The sequence below is a fragment of the Microcebus murinus genome, chromosome 19, assembly GCF_040939455.1.
Source record: "Microcebus murinus isolate Inina chromosome 19, M.murinus_Inina_mat1.0, whole genome shotgun sequence".
NCBI lineage: Eukaryota > Metazoa > Chordata > Mammalia > Primates > Cheirogaleidae > Microcebus > Microcebus murinus.
In genome coordinates this window covers 26,031,317-26,051,751 of record NC_134122.1, presented here as the reverse complement: position 1 = coordinate 26,051,751, position 20,435 = coordinate 26,031,317, and the positions used below count along the sequence as shown (strand labels likewise).

Below are 20,435 nucleotides of genomic sequence, written 5' to 3'. Positions count from 1 at the left end.
GTATATAAATGGCAGCAAATTACATATTTTGTGTTGTCTGTTTACTGCTGTTTTCGCCATCTGCTTCCAGACTCCTTCCTGTCGTCTGTACTCACTTTCCTGAAACCAACAAAGCCTCTGCCACAGTCCCTTAGTTGGCACCAACCCTGGGGATGGGTGAGGGAAACAGTCTGCTGGACCCAATGATATCTCTACTTGAACGAACCAAGTTGTAGACAAAAACTTGTTTTCATGACTTTTATTTAGTGAACACAGTATTTGCAAGAGTTTTGACAGCCATACACCACCCAGTCTTACTGTTCACTTTACAACCAAATATCTGATACAGGATATTTCTCATGCAAGTTATGGGAGTATATACACTGAATAACACACACTCCAGAAGTCAATATATATGTACATTATTTACATATTACTATATTTACTGTAAATAGAAACATTTTCTAAGAAAAAAATAAGAAAATGAGAAATCACAACTTAGGTTTCTGGTCTACAACAGACCTAACTTCTCAGCAAAGCACATCTATGTAGATATAATGCATCTATAAGTTTAAAAATATGCATTGCTTTATATGAAGCATTAAGTGCTGCTTCATCCATAAATAGCTCCTATTTTGACCCAGTTTGGTACCACATTAAACTGCCCCAAAACACTCTGTGGCCCTGAAGACATCGATGGTTGCTTATCTGGGTCCAAGATCAGTCCAATTAAACCTCAGGTGTTAGCCAGGGCCTAGCAAGACAAGCTGGAGCGGCTGTGGAAGCCACCCTCTCCCACCCAGGGTTCCTCTTCACTGCCCACTGCCCTTTGTCTCTGGAGGAAAGTTTGTCTTTGGCCAGAGTTGGGACTAATAACTCAAGCACTGTGCGTAGACATCCGGGTGGGGAGGCAGCTGGACATGATGGATCACACTGAGGCTCGGGCAACAAAACCATGCCCACGCACCTCAAGGAATGGCAGAGCCATCCTGCTTCAGGGCAGCCCTGGTGGAGGCCAGTCCCACACAGTACCTGACTGGCAAGTGTTCCGGACCAGGTGTGCCTGAGGGCTAAGCAGGCGTGATGGCTGTGTGCCCTGTGTGTTAATACTGTCATAACAAAACCTGGAGTTAGGTGATTTCACATAACATGTCACCTAGACTCTAAGCACCAAGGCCTCCTGCAGCACTCCTGGGGGAAGCACGTTCACAGACGCCCACAGCAGAGAAACCATTATTATTAGGTGACTCCTTTATGCTCACTTCTTCCAATACCCCAAAGACTGAAAGCTCCGCATCCTCAGGGTTATACCTGGGTTGGACAGTTAGGAGAAAGGAAATGGCTTGTCCTCATGTGACATACTGACAGAACTGGCACTGGGGCCAGCCTGAGGGGTGGGCACTGCCGAAGGAGCCCGTCATCAGTGTTTGGTCTGGGGGGTCCAGGCAGAGCTGCTGTTTTCATGGAAGACTGGAGGCCAGAGTTGCATATATACCAGTCAGGCATCTCAAGATTCCTGACTTGCCTTTCTCAAAAACTAAAGATTCAAATTTGAGGTATCAGTACAGAAGCAAAGCCTAGAAACTTGGGAATGAACCAAAAAATTATTTCAGCTTGATGCGTAGAGTTATGGCCTTGTACCCCTTTACACTCTGTGACTTAAAGGTACACCAGGGTCAGCTGCATGGAGGCAAGGGCTCCCATTTGAGGCAACTCGTGGGAGTAGTTGCTTTTGTTTAGAATGAACCTAAGTGCATCCAGTCTGAGGTTTTCTCTCCTGGACTGTCGTTTTGCACTGGAGCACAAAGGACCTCCAAAGGGTGCATGTTCAAGATGTGTGTCTACACAGGGCAGGGAGGGGAGGTCTGTGGGGGAAAGCCATCTACCAACTGAACAGCCCTCACATGCAAAAGTATATGAAGCGGAAATAAAGCTCCTGATGGAGTGTGGCATCTGCCACCAGCCATCTTAGTCTGAGCACACGGCACCCCGTCCAGCCTCGTGGCATGTCCATGTGCAGGGCCAGATCCAGCGTCCCTTCAGCAGACGTACCGAGCACCTGCTACTCTAGGCCATGGCAACCTGACCACCTCCTGGATGTGGCGCTTTGCAAGTTCCACCACTGCTGTCTATATCAGGTTCTAACTGTTCACAGAAACCCTAAGTGCCCCACCGCTGCACCCATGGATCGCTCTCTCCCTGCTGATGGGGGAGCAAATCTATAAAGACATGGTGAGCAAGACTGATTATTTCTAGTTACTTTTGTGTCTATTCATTACATTAAGAAATGTGGTCAAATTATAAGGTCAGTAAAATAAGCACTCATCTGGCCCAAGGTTTTAAATAGCGATGGATGGGGTCAAAAGCTGGTCTGACCCATGTGTTCAGATGAACCATATGACACTGTGTGGATGAAAAACAGTCAAATATGAGCAGTTACATGTGGTTCAACATATGGACAATCTGTATCCAGGGGAAAAGCACTGTTTCCTAGGATTAGCAGTTACGGGATGAACACCCCCAAACCATAATCATTGTATTTTAATGATTTGTTTCTTTAGAAAGTATTTGCGGGGCCAAAAAGTCTGAGTTGAAGCACACTGAAGCCTCCTCAGGACACCAGATGGCTCCCTCCCCAGTGGACCCCACAGGAGCCACACCAGCTTCTACCCAAGTGCAAGTGCTCCCAGCCCACCCTTTGGGTGCTGCATATATATGTATTTTTTTTTCAGTGCACAGTATATACTTATGTCCAGGAGTTAACTTTATAGCTGCCATTCTAAAAATACTACTGTTAGAAAGTATCTTGTTATAATTTGAGGATATAAAAAGGCATATAAAAGCTATAATCCTATATATCTGAGAAAAAATCCTGAATACAAAATCGGTAGCTTTTCCTTTCCTGTTTTGATATAAAACAGCGGCTTCTAGAACAGTTAACACTGCCACAAGCGAGCACGTTTGGCATGGTTCAGACGAGGCTCCCGCCTATGGAAACGCATCCCGCGTCTGCTGCACAGGTTTCTCGGCTGAACCACCAGGCGCTGCTGCTGAGAAACTGGGGGGGGGGGGGTGCCATTTGGACACCTCCCTCTGTGGGCACCAACAGTCTCGGGAAGGAAGTGCTCCTGAAGCTGATCCGATCCCAGACCACAGCACAAGGCTTCAGGATATGCAGTTTGGGCCCTGGGTGCTCATTCTGGAGAGGCTGTGAGCGCCCACACGCCCACCACCTCCTGGCCACGCCAGCTCAGGCAGTGGCAGCTCAAGGCATCTGGGGAAGCCTCAGTCACTGTCTGCTGTGGGGTTTGGGTCTTTACTTTCACCTGCTCAAGCCGGGAATGCTCTATTTTTTATTGGCAATCCTTCGTTTCCTTGTTGCCAGCATGTCATAGAAGGGATCCCTACTGATACTCGCCCTGGTGAAAAAAGAAAACAAGCAGGTCAAGTCAGAGGATGGTGCTGGTAGTGGGGAGCACAAACCTCTCCCGACACCCATGGAGGTTCCTGGAACAAGACAGACTCTGAGCTGTGAGGTGGCTTCAGCAGCCCGGGCCTCCTGGGAGTCCCTGGAAACAGAAGGGTCACTTCTTGCACACGGAAGCATCTGTGTCCTCAGTAGGCGCACGCGGGCACACACTCTCCCCCTCTGCAACTGAACCCTGTGCTGAGGCCCGGCACTCACCTGATGGATTTCATCCACTCCTCCTTCTCCTCGGGGCTGGGGGCAGAGATCCGGTACACCACATGGTTCCCCTCCACCACGCGGCCGTCTGCTTCCGTCTTACAGGCTTTGATGACCTGCCCTTTGTGGCTTGGATTATAAAGCTCAAAACAGTTCTGGTGGAGAAAGAAAGAGACGAGAGGCCGTCACAGGGGCTCTAGGGGAAGGTTCTCATGCAGCCAGTGAGTGTGGGTCCCAGCTGGTTGAAAGGAGAGAAGTTGCAAAAGGAAGCAGCTTACAGGTTTCCGGGGGTCTTCCACCTCCCTGATGCTGAGATTTTCCAACGGGATGATTCCTCTGGGCTCCTTATCCTGCAAGAAAAGGTGCACTGCTGGAACCACTGCAGGTCACTGGCCTGAGGGTCCCCCAGCACAGGAGTGGCTCTGGTTATGAGGACCAGGCAGGTCGCCTTTACTTACTGTTGTGTATTCAAAGTAATAGAGGCAGTTATCTGTCAGGATGAACCACCGGCGCTTCCAGGTCTTCACACGCCCTCCTAGAAGCAGAAGGGCCTCATGAGTCAGGAGCTCGGTGCTGAAAGGGCCCAAGGGCCCAGAAGGGGGGCCCAGAACCTACACAAACTACTGCATTTTCAGAAAGGCCACCCGGAGCCAAGCTTACATAAGTATCCTTCGATGTTCTGACCGCAGTCAGCAAAGTCCCGGATGAGCTGTGTGGCCTGGCTGTCGAGTGGGCCCCGCATGCACCCCCACCCAGGCCCGCACAGGCGCCCTCAGAGCACTGTGGGGCACCCTCGGTGACACATGGCTTTTCAAATCTGGTTCCTGGAAGGGTTAGTCGTAGTGGATGGGCATAATTTCCCCACATGAAATGACAACATGATGAAGTCAGTGCCGGCTCACCCGAGTCCATCCAGGGCTTAATCCTGTTACGTCAGGGTGGTTATCGCATTACTGAGTGCTTTGGGCGGCCCTGGGATCCATCGAAATCAATTACCCCTCGGCCCAGGGAATTATTAGATTGAATTAATCTTTTAACAAGATCTGGAAAACACATGTGTACACACACACACACGGCTCATCTGTACCTACTCTCCTTGTACTGTAGGAAAGGAAATCTCTTTTACCCTTAAATATTCAGAGACAGTCAAACTGACTTCAACTGCTAGCCCTTGCTTCTGACACCAAATTTTGATTTAAATAATTCAAAGAGAAAAATATGCTCATGGCAACAAATCCAAGTGCTGTCTGGGTACTAGGTGAGAGGCGGCTCTCCTGCCTCACGGTTCCCCACAGTGGCTTTCTCTACAACACGCAAGGAGGAGAGGAGCCCTCGGAGGCCGTGAGTCAGAGGCCCTCCCTGCATGGAGGGTGGTGCGGGAGATGGGGCATGAAGACAGGGTGGCAGGAGGGCCGTGCCAGTTACCAGGAAACGTGAGGGGTGCTGGGCATAATCCCTAGAGGCTGGATGTCCCCAGGACTCAGGTGGAGGCTTCCCTGGCCTCTGACTGGGCTTTGGTTTGCAGAGACCCAGGGTGAGGAAACAACCAGCTGCAGGAGGGAAGTGGCCCTGGCCCGGCGGTGCTGGCATGTGGAGGGGCATCTCTGCAGCTGTCTGGGGCCCTCTTACCCTGCCTCACTCCTCGGCCCCTCCGATGGCCTAAGGCAGCCTACTGTGGGCCACAACCACTGAAGCACATCCAGCTGTCCCTCCCGATCCCCAGACAGACCTGCCACATGGCTCCATCCTCACCAGCATCCCACTCCACCTATCAAAGGATCTGTCCAAACATCCATCTGACCATATCCCTCCCGAGATTGCCGCTGCATCTCCCTGGCCCTCAGACCCTCTGAACCCTCTAGCTCATGCCTACATACCACAAGGCTTTTGTTCAGGACATTCCTCCAGCCTGGAGTGTAATTCCTTCTTGTCAACATTTCTCCTGACCTCTGGCCTGGGCTCTGGCTCCCCAAACCCGTGTGCAGCTTCACCACTGGAACCTTCAGCTCCCTGTGGCATGGAGCCCACCCTATTCATGCCGTTGGAGACCTAGCACAGGCTGGGCATGAAAGGCCTACAGCCCCCAGGGATACCTGTCTGTCTGGTCTCATCTTGGGCTTCATGATTCATGCCAGCCCTTGGACATCAATTCTCTCAGGCCTGCTGGAACATAACAGGGAGGTCCAGTCCAGGGGTAGAAGGAGACTCTCTGGGCAACTTTGCCTTATCCCAAAGTCCTCTAGTGACATGAGGGACATGGGGAAAGAGAGAGGCATTCTACGTTCCCCTAAGACCACAGGAACAAGAGGACAACGCTGATTCTTTCCAGATACTTGCCCCCAGCCCCAAGATGCTACAGCAGAATCAGCTGACAGCAACCTCCACCATCCTGATATCCGTCCCCGCCACCTCTGCCTTCTTCCAGAGACTTCCACAGCAAGCCCTTCTCCAGCTGTGCTGGTGCCTGGGCCACTGTCCTCCAAACAGCAATCAGAGACATCTTTTGAAAAGTGTGAGTTGACCACATCTCCTTGCTTGAAGCCCTCAAAGAGCCTGACTATGCTCAGATGAGACCCACACTCTATGGACAAGCCCCAAGTTCTCAGAACATCTGGCCAAGAGCCCCCAGGCTGTGCATCCCTGTCTCTGTCCAGCACCTGCTCTCTTTCACACTTTCATGTTGGATGATTAAGGGTTGGTCTGCGCATTCTGCTCACCTCTACGCGGCCTGGCCCCATGCAAGGGGGTTGCCCAGAAAGGCCTCTCATGTCCCACCCTGGGCTCCAGCCTCACACTGTATCAGAGTCAGCAGCACGTCTGCAAAGCCCAATCCCTGTCCAGTCCTCAGGGCCAGGGGAGCCCCACAGCTGGGGCTGCAGATGCCCAGACTAAGGCGTGTCATCTAGGCCAGCCCCAGAGCCCAGCGCAGCCCAGGCACCCTCTCCGCTCAGACTTGGGTCCAACAGGGTCAGGGTGAGGCCCTTGATCTCAGAGCGACAGCAGGTTCTGTTCATATGTGTTTCTGGCCACATCACACAACACTCTCAGCTGCAGACAGGAGTCTGGCTTCTCCTAAATGGTATAAGACCCACCGTCTCTTTGTAAATTTCTCTTTACTTTCATTGCTGTTCCCAGGTATGTGCACAGGTGCAACATGTGTCCATATGCATGAACAGGCATACCAATATACCTTTTCTCCTCAAGTTTCTCAGCTCAACTCTGACCACATCCTATGTTTACAATACAGTTGACTGTCAAAACTGTGTCTTAAATTACTTGACAATCATAAGTCACACTTGTGCACACCACAATCCTTCTATGCTCTGGCAAAGCATTCAGGTCTTTTTAAAAGACCGCCTGTGGGGCCAGGCACAGTGGCTCCGGCCTGTAATCCCAGCACTTTGGGAGGCCAAGCCAGGGGGACTGCTTGAGGCCAGAAGTTTAAAACCAGCCTGGGCAACATAGTGAGATCCCCATCTCTTAAAACAAACAAACAAACAAAAAACTCAGGAAAATTAGCCAGGCATAGTGCACCTGTAGCCCCAGTCACTTGGGAGGCTACAACTGCCGCACTCCAGACTACAGCCTGGGTGAGAGTGAGACCTTGTCTCTTAAAAAAAAAAAAAGGAAGAGGAAGGGAAGAGGAAGGGAGGGAAGAGGAAAGGGGGGAAGGGGGAAAAGGGGGGAAGGGGAAAGAGGGGAAAGGGGAAAGGAAAGGAAAAGAAAAGAAAGGAAAAAAAAGACCACCTACTCTAAAATTCAGTTTACAGTAAGAATTCAACTAAAGCTGGATTACGCCTCTGAGTGCTTGCTTGGAAACACACATTCTTGATTCTGCACCCATCTCACGCCTCTAGCCAAGGTCTTGTGTCCCGGCTGTGCTAGCCCTGTGCTAGAGAGGGACTCTGTGACCTCAGAGCAGGGTCACACCTAGGGCTGACCCAATGAGCCTTCAGAATTGGCTTCTGGTACCTCTGCTGCCTCCCCAGCCCTTTGGGGACCGACACCACCTGGCCATGTAGTGGCAAGGGCCTGTGCCTCGGTACCAACAACTTGGCTCCTTCACAAAAGCTGGGAGGAGGCCCATGAGCAGAAGCATCTCTGGGTACCTCCAAGCTCTGGAAAGAAACCCCAGCACTGGTTAATCCAGCCCACCAGAGATGGGAAACCTGCTCTAGGGATGGTGACAGCTTGCAAGCGTTTGGTCTCAGACTTAACTCCTGAGAACAGCAGACACAGAAGCTATCTGGGCAAGAGAGGGACCAAGGGAGCCAGTGCCACAGAGCAGCCGCCTGCTTGCTGAGGCCACGCCCACCCCATGCAGAAGCAGCTCCTGCTGTGCTCCTTGCCTTCCTCAGGGAGTAGGTTAGATAACACAGGCTCTGTCATGCCTTCCTTTCATTCACTCATTTATGTCTTTACAGCCAGCCCCCTCCCTTGCAAAACTGAGGGCACCCTAGCTGCCAGGCAGGTTGACAGTGTCATTGTCCCTCGAGAAGGCACTGTGGGAAACAGAAGGGAGACACTGAATCTGGCAAACACCCCACCTATTCCAGCCCTTGTGCAAAACTGCCGGTGTTCTGATGCATCCCTCCTCTCACTCCAGGCCCTGTTCTGATGCATCCCTCCTCTCACTCCAGGCCCTGTTCTGATGCATCCCTCCTCTCACTCCAGGCCCTGTTCTGATGCATCCCTCCTCTCACTCCAGGCCCATGGGTGTGACGAGATCTGAATAAGGTGTAGATCTAAGGTCACTCAGGCATCCAAGTCCGAGGTCATGGTATTAGGTTTTTGTTTTTTTTTTTTTTGAGACAGAGTCTCACTTTGTTGCCCAGGCTAGAGTGAGTACCGTGGCATCAGCCTAGCTCACAGCAACCTCAAACTCCTGGGCTCAAGCGATCCTTCTGCCTCAGCCTCCCGAGTAGCTGGGACTACAGGCATGTGCCACCATGCCCGGCTAATTTTTTAAATATATATCAGTTGGCCAATTAATTTCTTTCTATTTGTAGTAGAGACGGGGTCTCACTCTTGCTCAGGCTGGTTTCGTACTCCTGACCTTGAGCAATCCGCCCGCCTCGGCCTCCCAGAGAGCTAGGATTACAGGCGTGAGCCACCATGCCCGGCCAGTATTAGGTTTTTATGCAAACATCCAGAATTCCCCTAAACCCCAGCATAGCCAGAAAAGGCCAAAGAGCACTGGCCAGGGTTGAAGACCCCCATGGGAACGGCAGAACCGTGGGGCACACCCCATCCCGTCAGCTAAATGAGGCCTGTGCCTGTCACATTATCATCATGCCATGTCCCTTCCTCCCTCAGTAAAATTTTAAAAACACCAGAATTCTCGAGCTCTTGTGTCTGAGATGCTACATAGCAACAATCTGTTTTCAGAAGTGCTTGGGTAAAAGACAGTTGTCACATCTTTACTGTCAGTGTAAGGCAGAAATCTCCCCCCTCCCAACTGAAGTCAAAATAACCCCCTAAAAATTCCTAAAATTGCCCATAAAGTATAAAACCCATCCGGCTTGTCAACGGTGAGAAAGCCTTTAGAACATTCCCAATCTTTCCATGGGACAGGGTGCAAACATGCGCGGCTGGTTAGTATGAAGGGTGACTGGTGATGCTGCAGGGACAGGGCTGGTGACCAGCTTTCTTGCTGCTGCAGACCCTAAAGACAAGGGGGCAAGCCTGTTCCCACACAGCGTCCCCATGCGCTCCAGGTCCCCGTCACTCTAGGCCCTGCCCTTGGGTGCTGCATTCACCGCACCGTGCACGACGCTGACCCCAGCAAGTCCAAAGCCAAATGGATCAGATGAATGGCAGCCACAGATCGGAGCTTCACACAGACCAACGTGGGGGAGAGAAACCGAGAGAGGAATGAGCCGCTGAGGGAGGGGCAGGAAGCCACTGGGTACGTACCTCCTAACGCAGGACAAGCAGGGACAGCCCATCACAGAACAGAAAGGTGGGAGCCACAGGCAGAAGGAAAACAACAAGAAGGCACATTTAAACCACGCGTCAGAAATCACAGCCACGCCAAACCACGAGAAAGGCACACAGGCTCTTTGGAGATAAATGCACTTGCTTCTCGTACAGAAAACTGCCCTGGATTTGTCTGGACACTAACTTAGCAGTTTTCTGGAACGGGTCGTGCAGCCTAGGCATTATTCTCTGCCATGGACGCCGCGAGGGTGGCCTCGCTCTGAGATGCTACAGTTCAGAGAAGCGGTCAGCAGTTGTGGGACATGAGGATACCAAGAGTGAACTCTGGCTTAACTGCATTTTCTTTTTATCATCTCTGCATGTGGTTAGGGGCATTCGCTACCACGAGCTTGGGAGGAACCCCTCAGGGGCTGCTGCCGTGGGCTGAGGGGCCACAGCCCGGGTCCCGCTCGGCCAGGCCACTCACCCAGCTTCAGGAGCCAGCCTTCCCGGTCAGGGTTGAAGAAGGTGTGCGTCAAGTCATTCCCGTCATCCTCTGGGATTTTAAATGGCTCATTCTTAATACTTTCATACAAATTCTGCGATGAAGAAAAAACCAGCAAAGTCAGCAATTCAAACAGAGGAGAAGGGCCCATCCTTTCTCTGTCAAGCACAGAATTGGCATAAAACCCATCAGAACCATGGTGGTAAGGAGACTCTAGACAGATGTGTTTAGAGCAACAGACTGGTGCTGCCGATTTTCATACAATTTGATAATCCTGAAGATAAAACCCTCTCCCGAGACACAGCTCACAAGCAGGCTCCTGTTGGAACTCACCCTCAGCAGCTCCTCAGGGAGGTCCCCACCCTCATTGATGCCACGGTTCATGGTTATGAATCGCTCTACCGTGGGCTTGTCACGCACATTGTGGTTGTGCAGGCTGGTGTTAAGCATGATGATTGCAAACGACAGCACATAGCACGTATCTACAACACGGAGGAAGACAGCGGGAGGTTCAGCACAGGTAGAGAGTATAGAAACCCATGTGTGTTGCAGGCACACCCCACTGAGGACACCTGGCAGGAAGCGCCTGATTCCACAGGCCCATCCTCTGAAGTGGCAGGTTCCTGCAAGTGTGAGCAGGTCTGGCCAGTGGCCATAGGCAGGCCTGTCCCACCTACGGGAAGGCAGGTCCCTGGGAACACATGCTAGGACTGTGCCTATTGGGAGCCCCCTCTTCCAGACATAGAGGCTTTGGCCAATGAGGGGCCTGGGCTCAAGCTCTGCACTGACCTGTGGACTGGAAGACCCCAGGGTTGCACAAGCAGTATCGAGAAGCGAAAGCCTCCATCATGCGATCGATTTTCTGAGCCTCCCCTGGAAGTCTGAAGCTCCACAAGAACTGCCTGCAGAGAAACAAAAACCTCATGGAATGACCATGCATGAGAACTGACCCAGCCTCACAGCACAAAGGGGAACTTCTTCCCAGCCTGGGTACAGCTCTGGTAGGGGTATAGAGGGGTACAGAGCTGGGAAGGAGAAGGACGACTCAGTCTCCTTCCATTCAATAATCCAAGGTACATTTACTGATTGCCCATCTTTTTTTTGTGACTATAACCATTTCAGCAGCAAGGCCTGCTGCTTCCACCTTAAAATAAATGTCCAGGACCCTTGCACTACTCTAACCCCATCTGCTTCTGTCAGGTGATCACCAGAGCCCTGCCACGTCCCCATGCCATGGAGTCCTGACAGGACCATGTTCCCCTCTCAGTACTCCCACCCACAAGGCAAAGCCATAGTTGACAGAATGGCTTCCAAGACCCCACCCACACCGATGGGTGCCTTGCTGGGCAGACACACCCCCATCTCAGACCCAGCCTGCAAATGCTCTTGTCCTCAGATAGCCCCTGCCCACCGAGGTCTCCCAGGGCTACCCTGACTAGAACTGCAACCCCCACCCCCATTCTCTGTCACCTACCACCACCAAGTCCCTCCATCCACTACCTACCACTCGCTGGCTAGGAGCCCCAGGGCAGGGGCTGCAGCCTGTCTTATTCCCTGCTGGTCCCCATGACCAGTCATGACATCACACACCAGCTGCTCAGCAATAACTGACACTGCAGCAGATTTAACACAAGGGCTGGGGCTCACACTAGACCTAAGGGCTCCAATTAAGTTTCTGGGTTGTCCGAAGTATTAAAATATTGATCCTACCAGCAATCAAGATGGGAGGACATGCTCTCATCCCTGCTGGGGCTCTTGCTCCTCTGCAAGTCCCTTAAATGGGGCTGTTCCCTAGTGTTCCTCCTCTGTTCTCCCTTCCTGGGATTCTAGCCACATTCAGGACCCCCTCAGGCAGGATCCATCTCTTTGGCCCACCCTGCATCACCAGCCTTCCAACTCCTCATGGCTGTCTGTCTTCTGCTTTCTTGGGCCAGCCACCCTGATGCCATCCTGACTCTCCTTCTCTCTACCCCATGTTCACCCGCAAAGCACTGGTCCTGTCCACTGCTGCACCCCACAGCAGGTGGTATGTTCTAAGTCAGCCTGCCTGCCCTCTGCCCCTCACAGGTTTCCCTCAGAGTAAAAGCCAAAATCCTTAGAGCAGCTCCTTAGACTAGAGGACCTGCCCCCACCCCACCCGTGCCCTCACCTGGCCTACTGCAGGGCTGCGCCAGACTTCAACACCTATGGAATTTACTACAAATTTCTTTGGCTCTGGGCCAGAGACCAACAGACAAAAAGAAATGAATCACAGCTACAATGGCCATGCTGAACACACCTCCCAGACTCACTAGGCCTGTACCTCTCCCTGGATGTACACCTTTCAAAAACTGAATCTGATAAACTTGAATTATGGCTGAAGTCTTCACATCTGTTGCTAACTATCAGCGCCGTTCAGCCCCAGGCTGAGCTGCTGAGCATGTCACGAGAGTCACATAGAAACACTATCAACACTTCAGTATGCAGCTGAGGTAAGGCCACATAAACTAAAACAGAGTATGGGGAGAAGTTCTGAGACTGCTAACTAGACATGGAAGCCATGATTTCCTCAGCCAGAGAACAGGCAGAGGTGGTTCCCAGCAGAGGCCCTGCTCCTCTCCTACCCCCGCCCCCTCAAGCCAGGCCCCGGTTGCTGCTAGACGATAGCTCAGGATCAAGACCGGAACAGATTAAGAGCTGACAAGGCCCCACTGGACACCAAGGAAGGAGACAAGATGACTCTGTTTCAGCAGTGCAAGAACAGCAGCCTGAGGGGTGTCCAGAGAATGCTGTCATGGAAGCCATAATAGGGCCACAGGAGGATGTCTGAAGGTCATTCTTCTCCATCCACACCAGATGACAGACCGGGAGACTGGCTTTCCTTGTACAAGATATGGTACTAGAGGTGGCCTACTATGGTGGGAAGTCTACAGCCTCACTCACACACTTGAGGCAACCATGCACTTGCTACTTGAAGCCAAATCTGGCAGAAAGTGGGCCTGCATGGAGCTGAAGCCATGGCATACATAGCATGGGAAAAAAGCATGCACACAGCTGCCAAAAATCATTAAAGATGAAAAAAAGGAAACTGTGAATGGAAGGCAGAACCAGCGGTCACAATGAGGAAAATATGACACCTATCCTTGAGCATGTGCCCTGATTTCTGTGTAGGGTGGCTGAATGTCCTGCAACATTAGTGGCATCATCTGGAACAAGGCACTAATGTCTGCAGAGACTCCTACAGCTTCCCGGAGTGAATTAACAACCACTACTCCTGAGGCAGCAATTTTCTGGCCTTCCCCATCTGGTCCACACTCCACATGTACAATCAAATGCTAACCTTAAGGCTTGGACGAGGTTGAGATCAGCAAACTCATGGAGTTCTACAAAAGCTTGAAGAACTTTAATATTAAATTCATCCCTAGGAAAGAAAAGAAATAAGTTTTAAGCCTAATGCACATTAACTCAATTATTTTAAAAGAAAAACATATCTCATTTGAATAATGTAGCTATGAATATTCGTGCACGAGTCTTTCCATGACCACACATTTTTATTTCTCTTGGGCATGTACTAGGAGTGGAATTACTGGGTTACGTGGTAAGTTTACGTTTATTCAGCATTTTGAGGAAATGCCAAACTTCTTTCCAAAGTACCTGTTTACATCCCATCAGCAGTGTATAACAGTTCGATTTCCCCATATCCTTGCTGACATTTATGTTTATTTATAGCCATCATAATGGGTGTGAAGTGGTATCTCACTATAGTTTTCATTTGCATTTCCCTGATGATTAATTACTTTGAGCACTTTTTCATGTGTTTTTGGCCATTTGTATATCTTCTTTGGAGAAATGTCTATTCAGATCATTTGCCCACTTTATTAATATAACTGAATTTTTATTTTTGCTCCTAGTTGTATGAGTTCTTTATATATTCTAGATATAAGTCCTAATCAGGTTTACATACGATTTAAAAATTTTCTCCTGTTGTGTGGCTCATCTTTTCACTTTCTTGAGGGTATCCTCTGAAGCACAAAATATTTAATTTTGATAATATCCAGTTTACCGTTTTCATTTGTTGTTTGTGCTTTTGATGTTGTATCTAAGAAACGCTTGCCTATTTCAAGATCACAAAGATTCATCCCTGTGTTTTCTTCTAAATGTCTTATGGTTTTAAGTTCTTACATTTAGGTCGTTGTTCCATTTTAATTTTTGTACATGGTAAGGGGTCCAATTCCATTCTTTTGCATGTGGATTTCCAGCTGCCCCACCATAATTTATTGAAAAGATTATTCTTTCCCCCATTGAATTGTCTTGGCACTCTTGCTGAAAATCATTTCACAGTAAATGTGAAGGTTTATTTCTGAATTCACAATTTTTTTTTTTTGGAGACAGAGTCTCACTCTGTCACCCCAGCTAGAGTACAGTGGTATCATCATAGCTCACTGCAACCTCAAACTCCTGGGCTCAAGCAACCCTCCCTACCTTAGCCTCCCAAGTAGCTGGGACTACAAGTACACACTACCATGCCTGGATAAATTTTTCTATTTTTAGTGGAGACGGGGTCTTGCTGTTGCTCAGGCTGGTCTTGAACTCCTGACCTCAAGCAATCCTCTAGGCCTCCCACAGTGCTAGGATTATAGGCATGAGCAACCGCACCCAGGCTGGATTAGAAATTTTATTCCATGATATATATATCTCTATCCTTATATAGTCCTACACTGTCTTGATTAGCATAGCTTTAGTCTATTTTATAATTGGGAAGGGTGACTTCTCCAACTTTGTTCTTTTTATTGTAAGACTATTGTGGCTATTCTTAATTAAGTCCATGAATTTCCATATTAATTTTAGGATGAGCTTGTCAACTTCTACAAAGAAGTCAGCTAGGATTTTGATAGAAGTGCATTAAATCTGTAGATAAACGTGGGAAGTACTGCCATCTTAGCAACAAGTCTTCTAATCCATGAACATGGGCTGTCTTTCCATTTAGTCAGATCTTTTAATTTTTGTCAGCAATGCTTTGTAGTTTTCAGAGTAAAAATCCTGTACTTCTGTTAAATTTATTCCTAAGTATTTTATTCTTTTTAATGGAGCTATTTTCTTAATCTCCTTTTCAGTTCACCCACTGCTACCACAGTATATAGAAATACAACTGAACTTTGTATATTGCTCTTGCATCCTGCAACCTTATTGAACTTTATTATTTCTAATAGCTTATTGGTGATTCCTTAGGATTTTCTACATGCATGATCATGTCATCTGCAAATAGAGATAGTTTTATTCCTTCCTTTCCAATCTGGATGTCTTTACTTTGATTTTCTTACCTAACTGCCCTGGAGAGAAGTGCCAGCACCAGATTAAACAGCAGTAGTGATAGCAGACAGCCTCTTCTTGCTCTTAGAGGGAAAGCAGTCTGCTAGCATTAAATAAAATACTACATTGTGGGTTTTTCATAGGTGCCCTCCATCATGTTAAAGAAATTCCCATCTAGTTCTAGTTTTTTGAGTATTTTTATAATGAAGCAGTGTTGAATTCTGACAAATGCTTTTCTTGCATTTATCAGAATGATCATGTGGATTTTGCCTTTTATTCTACTGCTATATTACTTCAATTGACTTTTGTATGTTGAAGTAACCTTGTATTCATGGGATAAATCCCACTCAGAGCATAATTCTTTCTATGAATTGTTGGATTTAATTTGCTAATAATTTGTTGAGATTTTTGCTTCTATAGTCATAGAGATATTAATGGTTTGTAGTTTTCTTGCAATACCTTTGTCTGCTTTGGGTATCTGGTAGAACTGGCCACACAGAATGAGTTGGGAAGTGTTCCACTTTTGATCAAGTATTTTCAATATAAAGCTAGAAACAAATCACCCTAATTTAGCAACTCTTGGGCTTTTCTTTAAAAACACTCTCCTTTGGTCCTTGACAAAGTCTATTTTGGCACATTCAGGGATGTGCTGCCTTAGCATTGTTGCCCTAACCTCTGCTAAGCACAGTAAATGGACTTTTAGTGGAGAAGGTTGAGAAAATAAATCTGACCTGTGGCTTTTCATTTTTAAAAAATTGATAATTTTAAACCTTTTCTCATACCCCAAGTAATAAGGGAAAAGAAAACCACTAAGAAATCTGGTATATTTCTGGGCAAAACGAAAGATAATTAAGTTGCTTTCCAAGAGCAGGAGAAAGAGGCATGGCATTTGTGGCTCCTGTCATGGTTCCCCTGAATAAAGGATTCCAGAGGAAAACAGATCTAACCTAGCCCCAGAATACCCTAACACCTCTCCCTTCTCACACAGATTCAGGAGAGGAAGTGACTGCACTGGGAAAGAACATTTGTACACCAATAGCCCATGGCTAGGTCATGCCATAGGCTGTAAGAGCCCCTAAACAGGAACATGGACCCAGGTCAGGCTGCAGGGCTGGGTGGGCCCACGGAGAGCTGCTCATCCTCCTTCAACTTACCTTTCCCCCAGATAGTCCCCAATGACAGTCTTATTTAGGCCTTCTCCTTTATAAAGGAACTGGGCAACGTCTTCTGGGGAACTCTGTAGCAGGTCATTTTCTATTAGAAACTGAATTCCCTGAAGCAGAACATTAGAAAGGAAGCACTAGTTAGAAGGGTCACTCAAACTCATTTTTCAAAGACAGAAATACACTCAGTGTAATGACCTTACTGGTTTGGACACTAGCAAAAATACTGGAGAGACCTATACAACTGTACAATCTGATTTTCACAACACCATACTGCAATTTATCTGTCAAAAGAAAGCACAGTTATTCCTCCTGGCAAGTTAACAGGTTAAAAGACAAATAAATGGGTTACTGAACAAACCATTATAAGTGGTTACTAGAAATTATAAAGGCAGAAATAACAGTAATATCAGATTTCCCAAACTTAGGAAAATGATCTGTCTTGTGTCTGGGAGGAACACACTATATGTTATAGATGCTGCTGGTTGGCCAACCCAACAGCCATCCTAACCTCCTTTTTCCCAGCCATCCCTCACTACATCATCAGATTCCCAGCCTCCCTTGGAACTAGAAATGACCTTGTGATACAGATCTGGCCGGACAAACAGGAAGAACCTGGGAAACGGTAACTCCTGAGCAGACACTGCTCCTCCTCCTTCCTGCCTTAAACACAGATAGATGACCAGAGCCAAGGTGACCATCTTACAAGGGAAAGGCCAAGATGAGCACCAAGGTCCTCATTCCTGCCACTTGGGAGCCACCTACTGCTACAACAGCTGTGTGAAAAGATGAACCTCCACTGTGTGAATTACTTTTCACTGGATTTTGTTATCTGAGGCAGAAAACATGTTAAGTGACAACACTGTGCCACCAAGCTTATGCCAGTCAAAACTCATGCTGCCTACTTTAAGGGCCTACAGCATAGCTGACAATCTCAAAAGGCAAGGGGCTGCCCCTGTCCTGAGTCAGCTCCATTCTGTCTCCTAGTAAGTCCCAGGGACTTATAATAATAGCAAAAATTTACTAGCTTCAGAGCTGGTTTCAAAATATATGTTGGCAATGTTAGTACGATAATAAGGAATTCAGAATTTATTTGCCAGGAGGCTATTTCTATAAATTCAGAGAGGCTCTTCCAACTGAAATTCTCAATGCCTAAGACGAGGGCTGCCTCATACCCTAATAATTTATCTGGAGATTTTCTATTATTTTTTAAATACATGAACATCCATAGCAGCCTTATTTATAATTTCCAAACACTGGAAACAAGCCAACAGTCAGTCAGTAAGAGAACACATAAATCCATTCTGGTATATTCATATGATGGAAGACTACATGCAATGAAACAAAATGGACACTTAGCGGCATGAATCTCACAGACATGATAAGGACTAAAAGATGACACAGACTAGTATGTTTTAATTCCATTCACATAAGGTTTAAAAAAGGGCAAAATTAATTTAAGGTGATAGAATACTGGTTACCTTGGCAAATGAACTCATTAGGAGAAAAAGGTGCCCTGTAATGTTCTATAACTATGTCTTATTCTGGGTCACAGTTATATGAGTATATTAATTTATAAAGATTCTTTAAACTGTACATTTGAAATTTGTGTGCTATGCTGTATGTTATTCTCCAAAAAATTAACAAGTCTGACAATCCTAAATTAATTCTCATATATTTCTGGTGGGAATTTAAATAGGCACCATCTAAATCTCAAGACATGCATATGCTATAACAACAAAGTTCTACTCCTAAAATATGCCTGTCCCAGCCCAACTTCTCTGAAAACAAAGCCTGGGACAGGAATTACTGCACTGGTGCTTTGCTATTCACTTTATATGAGGAAACAAGTGAGGCAAATTGAGAAGCCAGTGGCTAGAGGTGGGCAGGGAAAGACAGGGCTGCCCTCAGACATCACTAGTCCTACAATCTCTGCAGTCACAAGGCTAGAGGCTCGACCACGCACAGCTAAGGCCCTGGCCACTGTTAGCTGAAGCCTCCCAAACTCAATGGGCTTTTGGATGAGGCTTTTGTGAGCTCTTCTGGACGTTTATAACCTGCCCATTAAGTTCAACACTCCCAAAAAACTAGGACTTTTTTTTGTAGAATGCATGGAACAACCTATAGGGATTTGAGAAAAGCAAATGGGCTCAGGACAAAGTGATTTCTTCTGTGCTTACAAAGGTCACATAACAAAGGCAGAGGAGGGCCTAACAAAGCTCCAGCATCCTTTGCCAAAGACCGAGACTCCGGTTGTGGAAAACAGAATCACTGGGGAGTTGAAAGCCAGAGGCAAAGAGACCAGTTATGATTAAGAAAGGAACTGCACCTGGGAGGTGAGACAGAGAAAAACTGATGGGGAGGACGACACAGAGCAGGCCTGTTGTGAGTCCAGTGGCATGTGTCCTCAAGAGAGACAGAGAGGGGAAGGCAGTGTGATGATGGAGGCAGGCTGGAGTGATGCAACCACAGCCAAGGTGCACCAGACTGCCAGCAGCCACCGGAAGCCAGGAGAGATGCATGCAAGGGAGTCTCCCTCAGAAGTGACCTTGAACTTCTAAGCCTCCTAAACTGTGAGATAATAGATTTCTATAGTTTTAAGCCACCCAGTTTTTGGTCACTTGTTACAGTAGCCCTAGGATACTAATATACACTTGGTAAATACTCACAAAAGGCGGCCAGAGTTCCAAATGTAGAAATCCTATTTCATTCCTATCTTTCATTTACTCTTAGAATTTTAACAAATATTTAAACTTATATTTATCTATCAACATCTAGAAAACCTTAGTCAACTATACTTCCCTCCTTCCTTTCCCCTTTGCTACTTAATATTGAGATAAACTGAGAATTTAAAAAATATTTTTACAAAAAATTTTTAGAGAGGGTTTTCATTACATGTTGCCTAGCCTGGCCTTGACCAATCCACCCACCTCAGCCTCCAAAGGAGCTGGGACTACAGGCATGTGCCACTGTGTCCAAATAAAAAAAATATATATTTTAAACAATCAATCCTCATTTAGACTTACATAAGTTTTGCTGGTTTCTTTGTATGTCTTTCCTTTTTTATTCTGTGGATTCCTTTTTTGTTTTGAGGTGTAATGCTCCAATCTCTCCAATCTCTCAATTACTACAGATCAAAGTCCTGGTGGTTAACTTTTTGAGTCCTTTTACATCTGAACATGTCTTTACCTACCATCTCTTTTGAGTGACAGTCTGGATAGACAGAATTCTGGGTCTTAAATGGTTTTTCCTCAGACTTAGGAGACACTGTTTCCCTACTGTCTTTGATCTGGTGGGTCTCTGACAATAAGCTCACTGTGATTCTCATTTCTTCTTAGGTAATTTAGTCTTTCCTTACTAGAAAATTTAATGAATTTCTCTTTATTCTCAAGTTTTATGATATTTTACTTGATGCATCTACATATATATCTTTTGGGTTTTTGTTTTTTTGAAATACAGTCTCGCTCTGTCGCTCAGGCTAGAGTGCTGTGGCGTCATCACAGCTCACTGCAGCCTCAAACTCCTGGGCTCAAGCGATCCTACTGCCTCAGCCTCCCAAGTAGTGGGGACGACAGGCGTGAGCTACCATGTCTGGTTTTCTTTTATTTTTTTGGTAGAGATGGGGTCTCACTTTTGCTCAGGCTGGTCTCAAACTCCTGGCCTCAAGCAATCTTACCGCCTTGGCCTCCCAGAGTGCTAGAACTACAGGTGTGAGCCACTGTGCCCGGCCATATATGTAGGTCTTTTAAAAATTTATCCTCCTTGTCATTTGGTGAGGCTTTTGGATCTAAGGATTTTCTCTTAGTCTAGCTCTAAAATATTCCAAAATTTCCTTGAAATTTCCTCCATTTTCCATTCTCTCCTGAGAATTCTAGCAGACACAATTTGGGCTGCT

General features: G+C 47.4%; 1 protein-coding gene across 3 annotated transcripts in view; it reads right to left on the bottom strand.

Moving 5' to 3' along the window:
- Window positions 1-223: 223 nt before the first annotated feature.
- The window catches only part of CYTH3 (cytohesin 3), a 137,119-nt gene continuing 116,907 nt past the window's right edge, over window positions 224-20,435 (bottom strand). For all 3 annotated transcript variants that reach the window (XM_075995282.1, XM_075995281.1, XM_012758859.2), the window contains 9 exons: window positions 16,532-16,650; window positions 13,408-13,488; window positions 10,878-10,990; window positions 10,422-10,570; window positions 10,071-10,182; window positions 4,123-4,199; window positions 3,943-4,014; window positions 3,665-3,819; window positions 224-3,398 (listed from right to left, as the gene is read on the bottom strand). In XM_075995282.1, the coding sequence (XP_075851397.1) occupies window positions 3,326-3,398; window positions 3,665-3,819; window positions 3,943-4,014; window positions 4,123-4,199; window positions 10,071-10,182; window positions 10,422-10,570; window positions 10,878-10,990; window positions 13,408-13,488; window positions 16,532-16,650 (951 nt within the window). In that variant the 3' untranslated portion in view covers window positions 224-3,325. The remainder of the gene's footprint in view (window positions 3,399-3,664; window positions 3,820-3,942; window positions 4,015-4,122; window positions 4,200-10,070; window positions 10,183-10,421; window positions 10,571-10,877; window positions 10,991-13,407; window positions 13,489-16,531; window positions 16,651-20,435) is intronic.